We start from the raw sequence: 12508 nt of genomic DNA, 5'->3' as shown, positions 1-12508 counted from the left end.
ACGTTGATGCAAGGGAGAGAACACCGCGGCTTTGTTGACATCCTCACTTTTTCAGAGGCTAGAACAAGCTGTAATGCATGTATTATGGTCCGCGCATGGTGACGTATCGTCATTATATGGTCTTATGGTGCGTTTGACATCGATTGTGGGCAAACTACACTTTGTAAACACGGGAGTGCGTTAGTATGCCTTTAAAGCCTGATAACAAACATCACTACAGTGGACGCCGCTTAATAAAACCGCGGTTAATAGAGCCAGCCGCTTATAAAAGCCGATTTCAGACGGTCCGGATTTATCACTATATCTTATGTATTAGAAAAAGCCGGTTAATAAAACCAACCCGCCGCTTATTAAAGCCAGTTTTCTCAGAGAAATAATAATAATAATAATAATAATAATAATACGAATATTTATAACGCGCACATGTCTCACCAACAGGCGACTCAAATCACGTAGTTTGTGACTAAAACTCACATTATCTTGTTCTGATGTGGAAGACGACCAACAAACAAACACTCATAAAATCGTTCTTCTCTGCCGAGTAATGATTCGTGACGGTGACAGTGAAATTATTGATGTACCGAAGTGATCAAAGTACACGTACATGTACATAATTAAAACAAAAGTTCAACATCCTTCGTGAAGTTTTGTTTAGATTCAAACAAGTGTAAATGACGAAAGAAAGTGACTGAGTGACGTAAACAAAAGAGAAGATTTTTTTTTTTCAAAAATGACGTATTCCTGGACCGCCGGTTAATAAATCCGCCGCTTATTAAAGCCATTTTTCGTCGGTCCAGAAGTGGCTTTATTAAGCGGCGACCACTGTATGTTTCTTGGCTCGCTCACCTTTTCTGTTGACTCATCCAAAAGACTGCCATTTTTTTTGACAAAATCATCAGGCTCAAACAGGCGATGCAAAAGTCCCACGCTTTGAAGTAAGTTACTTCAAAGTGTGGGAAGATCCCCCCACACTTTGAAGTAAAAACTGACTTTACTTCAAAGTGTGGGAAGATCCCCCCACACTTTGAAGTAAAAAATGGGTTTACTTCAAAGTGTGGGGCACATCCCCACACTTTGAAGTAATTTACTTCAAAGTGTGGGATTACTTCAAAGTGTGGTGCAACAGTCGTGCCGCGTCTGCTATCCAGTTCGCGGTAGGATTAGAAAAAATATATATATATACCAAACCGATGTCAAATTGGTGAAATAAAGCACATTTCTACTTGCGAAACCCATCGAACAGCCATTAGGCTAAGCGAGAGAGTTCTCGTGATTGTTTTAATTAAAAAACTCATTCATAAAAACTAGAGACTAGGTTTCTGGTCAAAACGAATGATTAATCTGCTGTATCATTCGCTTGTCGGAAAGACAATCGGCCTACGCGCATCTCTCAAATATGACCTTCTCTTGTCTACTGTCTCGGAAGATTTATTCTACTCCCAAATAGCACTTCTTTGCACCTCTTATGACTCCTTCGTCCTCTAGAATCCCGTACCCACACCAAATACGAGCTGATTTGGTGAAATAAAGCACATTTCTACTTGCAAAACCCATCGAACAGCCATTTCCGGTGCTCGATCGCGGACATTTTCAGCTTTGAAGGCTATTTACGGGCAAATATCAATCGCTCCCTGACTTTTTATGCATCGAGAAACAAATTTAGTCATCGCTGAATCAGTAGCTTACCTTAAATCCCGACATAAATCAAACAATACCTAGAAAACAGAAAAAACTTGCCTTCACACGTGTCATGAGCGGCCTTCGGCTTCTGTTCGGCCTTTGACAGGTTATCCCCCGTGCATAGGAGGATTTTTGAACTGGAAAGGCACTCAGCTGCAACAAAAACGCAAAACGAAGGCTGTGAGCTGCACTGTGCCTTTAATAAATGTTTGCGAAGAAAGCTCCATCTTGTGATCTAGTCTTGATTTAGAAAAGACAGCCATAAAAAATGTTAATTATAATTAATTTCTCTTAATTTGCGTCTTTCATCTGAAAAATAAAAAAATAAAAAAAAAGGAATGACCTAGGAATACTTTGGCAATAACCTGCAAAAAAGATGTACAGTGGAAACCCCCTTTCAACACCTTCAAAAATCAGAGGGTCCTAAAAGGGGGGTTAATTGTCTCAAAACGGGGGCGAGTAGGAGGGGGGGTCTTAAAAGGGGTTACCAGTGAATGGCAAGAACATACCTGATCCTCTATACCCTTTCCGCCCTCCCGCAACAACCCCTCCCCTCTCCCCCCCCCCCCCCCCCCAGTTCCTACGCCACTATATCATATAACTCTCTGTGCGCCTCATTTACTGGGAAGAAGATTGTTGAAGAACATTTTGTAAGGAGAGATCTTATCAGGGTCATGGCACCGGCAGAGTGAATAGATTTCTTTGGAGATTCTGTTTCACACTAACGTGAGAAAATTGTAAGAAAAAAACGCCAGTGAACTTTATCATCTCTAAAATGACTGGACAGATTTTAAGATACACAGGGGAAAAAAAAGGTTTAAAGACTGTGGGAAAGTGTAAGCCTACACTCGTATGTCCTGTGACTTATACCATGCCATACTCTCTCTCTCTCTCTCTCTCTCTCTCTCTCTCTCTCTCTCTCTCTCTCTCTCTCTCTCTCTCTCTCTCTCTCTCTCTCTCTTTCTCTCTCTTCAATGCAACAGTGTTGCAATGTCAACACTATATTTTGTTTTTCCCTTTAGTAGTGTGTATCAGAAAATATGATTTTTGTTTTCTTATTATTATTAATATTATGTGCGTCCGTATCAGGTGTTTGTACAAGGGACAGGTTGTAAGATTAGGCTTTGCCTAAATTAAAACCTCTATCCTTTTGTAATAAAGTTCGGTTTCAGTTTCAGTTTCAGTTTCTCTCTGCCGAATGTAAGATGATAAACTGCGCCATTATCCTGCCTGAACGGAATTCAGAAATTTTACATTTTTGTAATCAACTGAAGAAAATGAAAACGTACCATTTCCTGTTTAAATGCCCAACGTACAGTGAAATTCGTAAAAAGTACACAGGTGCTTTTTTTTTTACCTTGATTAGTTTTCCAACTTGACTCAGTGGCCCGGGTGGGGTCCTGATTTGGCCTATCATGGTCCGCTGGACTGACCCGAAAAGCAACAGCTAACTAACTAACTAACTGAGTGGTAGCCTATGGGCGGCATTTCAATTACAGACCAACAACAACTGAGCTGCCGCCCGCTGATCGCATTTTCAAATTACGTTTTCTACGTGTTTAATAGAGAAACACAATTGTGAAATAAACTAGTGCGATCGAACAACTGTATGATTCTTGTTGTTGATGGCCGCAGGAGCGGTCATCTATTGCAATGGGTTCGGAGATCTGACATGTCTCGTTTTGTTACCGTTCTCACGAGATCAGTTACAGGTTTTTTTCTCTCCGATTCTCTCTCTCTCTGTATCAGCGAGTATGTATGTCTTTGTCTGTGTCTCCCTCTGAGTCTCTCCGCTTCTGTCTTTCTATGTCTGTCTCTGTTTATGTGTGTGTGTGTCTCTCTCTCTCTCGCTCTCTCTCTCTCTCTCCGTCCCATCCCGGACTCCTGGCACACAGGTCAAAGCAGAGGTTAACTTGAGTGCACGTGTACCTAGCAGGAGGGGGGTGATTCGGGTCAGAAGTGGGGTAAAGCTCTTTGGTCTTCAGTCTTTGGGTTATAGCTTTCAGTGGAGAAGATGCCAACATGACTATGCTCTACTATTTATTGATGGCCGCCCTCTCGTCTTCAATTAGCTGAGGGCGGTGAACATGTGTCGTTGTTTGCCGTTCTCATGAAACATAAGTAATCAATTTATCCACTTGATTATATTCACAACAGGGACCTATCACTCTTCTTTGCATGTTTTTATGCCTACGGATTTTCAAATACTCTGCAACACTGACATGTAACCCAAATTGAACATGTGCCCGTACAACTGATACCGCTTCTTTTATGAAAACATTGCTTCGGCCATGTTGATTTTAATCAACCAATTTTCTTGTTTTATATTCGAGGTGTTGATTGTAGGTTGCTTTGCGGCTTCCGGCGCGCGGAGACGGTCAACTTGAGTTGGCGTCCGCTTTACTTCTTATGTGAATTATTCAAGTTGTCTCCCACCTTGTACATAATTATAGCCTACATTGTGTTTGTTGCAATAAACAATCGACGTCTCTCTCTCTCTCTCTCTCTCTCTCTCTCTCTCTCTCTCTCTCTCTCTCTCTCTCTCTCTCTCTCTCTCTCTCTCTCTCTCTCTCTCTCTCTCTCTCTTGGGCGGGGACGTAGCTCAGTTGGTAGCGCGCTGGCTGTGTGGCCACTGATTTGGTCGCTATCACTGAGCGTGGGTTCGATCCCCACGTTCGGCGAGAGATTTATTTCTCGGAGTCAACTTTCTGCAGACTCTCTTCGGTGTCCGAACACCCCCGTGTGCACACATGCGCACGAAAAAGATCCCACGTTCACAGCGAAAGTCTCAGGGCTTGGAAAACCCGAAGACACGCATGCATCATCTCTCGTCTCTGATTATCATGATCGTATTTCGATACTTTGACGAGACAAACCCAATGCTGGTGTGTCGAAGAAGACAGCCACAGCGGGCTTGTTCGAATCAAAGTATCACACCATATCTTCAGCGTATTACCAATACCCAGGGGCGGATCAGTTGCTTTGTAAGGGGGGAGGGCACTTTGAATCGAAAGTGAATGTGATGGGCGCAAAGCGCCCGAACTTGCTAGGGGGGTCCGGGGGCATGCCCCCCCGGAGAAAAAATTTTGCCCAAAGAAGCAAAATGGTGCCATCTGGTGCCATTTGAACTTAGAAATGGTCATAGAATCAGCATAGAAAAATCTTTTTTTCTTCTTCTTCTTTTTTTTTTCTTTTTTTTCGGGGGGGGGCACGTGCCCCCTGTGCCCCCCCCCCCCTCGTCCGCCCCTGAATACCTGTCCCAATATAGACCAGTTGGTCACTCTAAGAGGACGTTAAGCCCCAATAGTCAGTCAGTCTCTCTCTCTTCCCCCCCCCCTCTCTCTCTCAGAGTAGACTCACTAAGAAAGTAACTTTTCTAAAGTAAGACTGCACTGTGCAGACGAGAATTTTGCGGGACCTAACAAGGGAGACAACTGTAAATTGGCCTCGCAACTCAGCAACTAGAGTAATGTAACTTTGTCATCACTGGTCAAAATGGCTGCTATCGAAGCCGCCGACTCACATGTCCTCGAAGAAAAGAAACTCGCCGTCACAGAAAGACTTCAAAAGCGGCAAGATGACCGACAGGCCGAACTCCAGAAGAAGAAAAGCGAAGGAGACGCTGTGACTAGGCGAGAAGACGTGACGAAGTTTCTGGACAATCTGAACGAAAAACGCCAGGCGTTGGAAGACGGTGTTGCTCTCAGCAACCAACTGGAGAAGAGCGAGCTTGTGGATCATTTCGACTCTCTGTCCGGTACTCTTCAGAAACTCCAACGCTATGTCTCTGAATGTACCGCATTCTTGCCCTCGTATGAAATCCGCCAAGCGCAGGAAACTATCTCTAACCTCCAGAACCAGATTCAGGAAAAGCGTGACGAGTTACTGCCCAAGAAGAAATTCGCCTTCAGCAAAGCCAAGAAAACCACAGAGAAGAAGGTAGAACCAGTCAAGCAGCAGAAGACGAATGATCATACTGATGAGATTGATGCAGCAGTAGAGTTGGCGGCATGCAAATTTGTCAAGCAGACCGGCCAAACACTTACAAAGGACAGCTCAGAAATCAACCAAAAGGACGTCGCTCTTGTGGATCTGACAGACTGCACAATCAAGCTGTTTGGTGCTCCATCAGCTATTCACATGTTCAACCTTAAGAACTGTCGCATATTCAGTGGACCTGTGTCTGGGTCTATTTTCATTCGTGCCTCCACAAACTGTGTGTTTGTGTTGCCTTGTCAGCAACTGCGCATACACAACACATACGACACAGACTTCTACATTCACGTCACCAGCAAGGCCATCATCGAGGACTGCCACAGGGTGCGTTTTGCTCCTTACAACTGGAAGTACAACACCCTGGATTCTGACTACCAAGTTTCAGGGCTGGATAAGGGAAGGAATAATTGGGACAAAGTTGACGACTTCAATTTCTTGGCTGCGGACGTTGCTTCTCCAAACTGGTCTGTGCTTCCAGAAAGCGAGAGAACTCTGTCCTGGGATTAACTGTGATTATTGTGTTTGCGAATGAGAAGAAGAACAAGAATACTGTTGTGTTTTGTGGAGCTTTTTTTCAGTAACTTGCTTTCAAAAGAAAACTCATCATGTTCTGATGTGATGAACACATGTACACAAACACATATTTAATTAATTAATTAATATGGGAGATTTATAGAGCGCTTGACGTTCTCTAAGCGCTTTACAATGGTCATTTGGTGAGAGGTCAAGGCAGGTGAAGTAGCCCGCGTGTTGAACATCACTCACATGCTGGGTATTTTCGTGTTTCTATAACCCACCGAACTCTGACATGGATTACAGGATCTTTTCCGTGCGCACTTGGTCTTGTGCTTGCGTGTACACACGAAGGGGGTTAAGTCACTAGCAGGTCTGCACATAAGTTGACCTGGGAGATCGGAAAAATCAGTGTACGCACACACAGAAATGTATTCTACTACTAGTACTAGTCGAAGTCATTCAAGAGTGTCAGATGTATTTGAATCTATTCATGTTGGTAAATGTTGGTAAATCACTAAATGAAACTAAGTTGGTAATAAGCAATTTGTTTATATTCATTTATTCAAAATTATTGTCACATAAACTGATAAAGCAAGTACAATGCTTGAAGTACAATGCTTGAAATTGAAAGAAGTACTGTATGTCTCAGTTATGTTATAAGTCATGTCATTTAGCTGTAGGTGTTGTGTACTGCTTCTGTAGACTTGCACGTCCTGTACTGCATGCATTGGCTCTGTCTTGTGCAATTGTGGGATTATGTGATTGAAACTTATGAGGCAGATTGTAATCTGTTGTTGTCGTGAACAAGTAGAAAAAGCAAAAAATTTGGCTACACTGTAGCCAAGCGGAAATTTCTTTCAATGGCAAAGATGTGCTATGAGTATGAATAATATTGGCTTAATAGATAACTCCATTGATTAGTCAAACCTTATCATGAGAATACAAACTCTCTGATACTGAATGAGGTGTTGCTTATGTATATTATAGGGATATTAAATGCCTATGGATTATGTTTTGACATCACTTCTTGTGTCTCATGACCAGTCTTATAATTACAAAATGTTTTTAGAACCAAATATTAATGATGTGACAGTCATTCAATTTGGAGAATTGTCAAAATGGGCAATTGTTCAAGTCAAAAATGCTTTGTGCTGAACAGTGTGCAAGTCGAATGCTGCATTTTTAAAGGAATACTGCAGATAAATCTATACCAATGTTATTTTCTAATATAATATATATACATTTATTTAGTGATTACACTGATTATCATAAAAAAAACCACAACCACAAAAAACATGGTTTAACACTTACAGAAAAAGATAATTGTCATAAATTAAAATTGCTCGGTACTTTTGGTTAGTGGTACTCGTACTGGTAACAGTGGTATAATTTCTTTTTGAGAAAACTAGGGTCATTGTGGTTGCTTATTAATTCCCATTTATATGGATGACGTCAAGCCAAGATCTCATCCTTTAATAATGCTCGTGTATACACTTGGGCTTGCATTTCTTCTCAGATAGTAGATAAGGTCTTGGGTAAATGTATAGGTTGTATCAGAAGAGCTAGGTTCTAAATAACAAGGTTACTGTGGATCCTTGAGTGGAACTGTGTGAATGTCTCCATGAGTCCATCACTTTGATGTCATCTCTTGACATCAGAGCTTTTCAGATTAGGATGAAGGTGAGCACTATGGTTTCTCCAATTCATTGTACACTTTTTTCTTTCCAGTCTGATGCATATTTCTTGTTTTTCTTGCGGAGAATCCAGTTTTGCTGTTTTAAAATGAAAATTGGACTGATCATTGTTTCTATTTTTGTCATAAACTGCTTTATATGTCTGCATACTGCTGTGATAAAGCAGATTAGATTAGCATCCAATACTGAATAAATAGTCACAAGTTGTCATTTGTTGTCTGTCTGCTGTTTTTGTACGTTTGTGTGTGTGGTTTATAAATGTGTGTGCGTCTGAGATCATAAATTGTCCCTTACACTGTTATGACTACCACACAATGTCCAGAGAGCAGCAAGTCAACCTCATCAGGCTGCGTACTGGCCACAACAGGCTCAATGCTCACATGAACCGAAAGTTCAAGCTGGCGCCATCACCAACCTGTGCCTGCGGTCAAGAGGACCAAACAGCGGAACACATCTTACAGCGATGTCCCTTACTAGATGAGGAACGAAAAGAAGTGTGGCCGTCACCAACTCCCTTGCAGACCAAACTATACGGCAGTCGACAGGAGTTGGAGAAAACGACAACATTTATCACCAGTGCTGGACTGATTGTGTAACCTCTGCGAACGCCAAGAAGAAGAAGAGAAGTCCCTTACACTTGAAATTATCATTTTCTGGCCAAATTTTAATAAAATAATATGATACAAAACATTCACGCTGGGGATTTGCTTCTGATAACACAGACACACACACACAAACTGCCTAACTCATTCATTCACACATGAACATTGCACAAAGCAGTGTAGTATCTCAGATTCATATATTTACTTTTCATAGCATTTGAAACTAATTACTTATACGTATGCACATTTACAATCAGTGTACTGTTACATAAGCAACAAGATAATTTACATTTTATAAACATTTGATTTAGTTGTACAGTTAAACTCGTACAAACTCCGTGTAAAAGTATCTCATTCCTGCGGACAAAACAAAATTAAAACAAACCAAAATACATCACTCATCAGGGACAACATCATTAATCTATACTACCAGCCAACTGCAGTACACATAATATGCAACTCGAGTAAGCTTCTGAAATATGAAGCAAAATTCATTATTGTAGTAGTTCTTTCAGTGGATTATATATAGTTTATGAATATCATACCTTGAACATCAAAAGGAAACTTTGTTAAGAGTTAAAGCAAAATCAACAAGACTATGAACAAACAATCTACACAAACAAAAAAAGCCTAAAGTAAAACACAAGGGTTACTATCACAGATAAAGCGGAAGGAAACTACTTGGCATATTACGCAACCAAACTCTTTTTCAAAAGTTGGTTTTTCATGCAGATAAAGTCACAATAAGCTAGCTATTACACTTACACTTACAGCAACAAAAAAGCATTTTTGTCAATAATCTGAAAAGTTTGTCCTCTGAGACAGATAATAAGAATGTTGTGCATTATTCGTGGGAACCCAATCACAACAGGTTTCACCGGCAACAGAGAGTGACGACTTGGTTAGCTGTACATAATAAATTCAGCACAACATTCTTTACCCTTTAATACAGCATGATCAAGAAGAAACACTCATCAACTGTTGTCATCAATGTTGTTATCTACACAGTCAGTACCGTTAGATCATTATTAGCCTCAGCTTGCTGCCAGGTTATGGTCTGGAACCTTTATCACAGAGTAAGGGTTAGGTACACTGCAGGAATAAGTTAGAAACAAGCTCAAACAACAGAAACACTTTATTAAAAAGAAAACAAATGTCAAGAAAACAACTTAAAAGTAGAGACCATTAAAAACACAGACCATTTATAAAGGAAAACCAAAAAGGATAGAGCTAAAATGTTATCTCAGGAGTAAAACAGCAGAGTAGTAAAAGGTACAGCAAAGTAACACAATTTGGCAGGATTTGACTTGAAACATAAAACAACGATACAGCAACAAAGTGTTGGAGACTGTTTTCTTTTCTGCACTTTTCCTGCAGCCTTGTAATACAAATTAAAAAAACACACAGGTGTCACAAGTCTTGTACCACCTTATCATTATCAGACCAAGGTGTGCAATGTGTCTTCTTACGATCTGGTGAACAACACGTCCTGCTGCTCTGGCGCTGACTCCATTGTTATATATCCCTTCTGCTGTTCTGCTGCTGCTGGGCTAATCTTTCATGCAATATAATTCAAACACTAGTGCAATCTACGCATTTAACATAAAACTTGGCTTTCTTCACCAGTCACTGCTCTGGGGTATTTAAGCAGGCATTGTCTGCGAAGAAAGATCGAGCTGTCAAATATCAACAAATTAATGATTTAGCAGTATTCCCTTGAAAAAAAAGTTATGTCAAGTATAATGACACTGTGACACAAAATATGCAGATCTTGGAGAGGAAACATTCTACCAGCTTGCAATGTACAGGCACAGAGTATGTTGTAATTAAATTCTGTGTAAAAAAAGGAGAAAAACAAATATTACCAGCTGCCTTGAAACATTTCACAGTCGCGCATTATTAACATGCAGGAAAATATGAAATGCACACACTATTTCTCTCCCATGTGCTTTATGGTATTAAAATAAAGTTGCTCAGCAAGTCTGAGCATATAAAAACAATTAAAACAAATACAGTACTCATGATCTTGTTCCAGACAAAAAAAGAGATCTTTTGATTTTTAAAATAGCCACTTGATCACAATTTCACTGCATTCCATTGGAATGGTATAGTAAATAAGCACCAAGTAAAGACCTCCTAGCAAAGTCTTTCAATAAAATTTGCAACAAGACATTCTGAGAGAAAGACTTTGCCAAACATAGCACCACACCTTGTAAATATAACATGAGTATTAATTAATGATGATGATGAAAGAGTTCAATATCATGGCACATCTGACTAGCAGGATGAAGTACAGTGTTTATGCATCTATATTATAAATGCTATTGAAACAAACAAAGCAAAGCAAGTCAGCATGAAGGCTTTCGAAAGGAAACTTACGCTTTTTTTTTATTTATGAAGAAGCACCTTGATATTTATATTACAATACAAGCCAGAGATTTGTTTGATTTTTTGAATTTTTTTTTTAGTATTCCACACTGATCATTGAATTTTGTTTTTGTTTTTGTCTTCTGTGTAATGGTATGAGATTCCAGCCGATGCAGATAGACATAACGATCATGTTTACAGTGAAGTACATGTATACACAATTGCGTTCGCAAGTGACTTTTTGATCTTGACATAACATATTGTAACAGTGCACTTGCTGATTATAAGCAGAAAGTCATTCTATTTTTTATGAAGCAAATTTTCTCAAGCAAAATTCAACACTTAAAGCGAATATGATAAATTCCTGATGGACAACATCACACTCTGAAGAAAACATGGAATGAGGAAGAGGTAGGAATGGGAGAAACTCCATAAAACAGAGCAAAGTCTCCAACGGAGATTAAAACAACAAAATGGGCGGAGTGAACGCTAAAGGTGTGGTGCTATGTGGGCGGAGCCCCGTTCGTGTATCGCAGCATGGGAGAAAAAGAGTGTTGCAGATTGTTGACTAACAGACAGCTATAATCATCCTCGCACAGCGGAACTATACATGCTATGCCCAGCAGCAGCAGCAGCAGTAGTTGCAGCGGCAGTGCAGTACGCAGCACTCGGTACAGCAGGGGTCCGCGTCGACGACGTCGTTGTTGTAGGTATGCGGCAGCGCCAGCGGTGGAGACAGCCGCCAGACTCTCATGATCGGTAGTTAAGCTGTGGACGAAAAAGGTTATTCTGTTAGTCACTGCTGAAAGTATGGCTGGTGTGATTCTCGACTTTCAGTTTTGATTTATGTATGACCGACTTTTTGTACACCTAACATAAAAATGAAAACTGCTTAAAAATCATTTCGTCTTACAGATTTGTCATCAAAAATGCCACACTGCTCAAAATGCAGTGAAAATTACAATTGACATTGGTGAAGGACCTGAAACAGAGGTGCTTTAATTTGAACTCATCAAAGCTGAAAGTCTGAATCAAACATCTTCTGTACAAATAAACACATGAGATCATTAAACACTCAAAAACATAATGCGTTAAAAAAATCAATCAATCAAATCGATCTTAATAAACATTTATATGCAATAACATTCCTGCAACAAAATATATTTTCTCACTTATAGAAATGACCATGTAACTTCAGTAAAAAGTTGTGAAAGAGTTACACACTAAATAAGTATCGGACTAATTGATTTTTTTTTCTGATCAGAGCATCAGGTTTAGAAATATTTCTCCTCCTTTAAGTGCATAGACTGCATTAAGCATTTATTCTCTTTAAGTGCATAGACTGCATTAAGCATTTATTCCATTTTTAAAACAGGACACCAGAAACTTTATTTCAGAAATTGAACTGATCCTTATCTGCAATTTATTGTTTACAGTCCTCATCTGCACTTTAGAGTTTTAAACAAGCTTTAGAATGGTGATTGTTTGAGAGAATAAATTCGAGGCTACGTTTCTGATATGATACAAGATGCCATTAAGCAACTATCATACATCCATGCAAAAAGCTGTAGTAAATATTGGAGCTTAATTTTGTTTGTTTGCATTTTTGGTTTGAATTATTTTACTGTCCCCAAGTTGTTAGTATAATTGTGC

The 12508-nt window shown here is 39.9% G+C and overlaps 2 protein-coding genes across 2 annotated transcripts in view; one reads left to right on the top strand and one right to left on the bottom strand.

Annotated features, from left to right (window-relative positions):
- Positions 1-5146: 5146 nt before the first annotated feature.
- Positions 5147-8096, top strand: LOC138953166 (tubulin-specific chaperone C-like). Its single transcript, XM_070324966.1, has one exon. The coding sequence runs from the start codon at positions 5176-5178 to the stop codon at positions 6181-6183; it is 1008 nt and encodes a 335-aa protein (XP_070181067.1). The 5' UTR covers positions 5147-5175; the 3' UTR covers positions 6184-8096.
- A 570-nt stretch (positions 8097-8666) lies between these two features.
- LOC138953165 (nesprin-1-like) overlaps positions 8667-12508 on the bottom strand; it is a gene marked incomplete in the record, with an annotated part of 316807 nt that continues 312965 nt past the window's right edge. The window contains 1 exon segment of the mRNA XM_070324965.1: positions 8667-11623. Coding sequence (XP_070181066.1) covers positions 11359-11623 — 265 coding nt within the window.

Source organism: Littorina saxatilis, linkage group LG17 (assembly GCF_037325665.1).
Source record: "Littorina saxatilis isolate snail1 linkage group LG17, US_GU_Lsax_2.0, whole genome shotgun sequence".
NCBI lineage: Eukaryota > Metazoa > Mollusca > Gastropoda > Littorinimorpha > Littorinidae > Littorina > Littorina saxatilis.
Note: the sequence above shows the minus strand (reverse complement) of the source record. Positions and strands in the feature narration are given on the sequence as shown.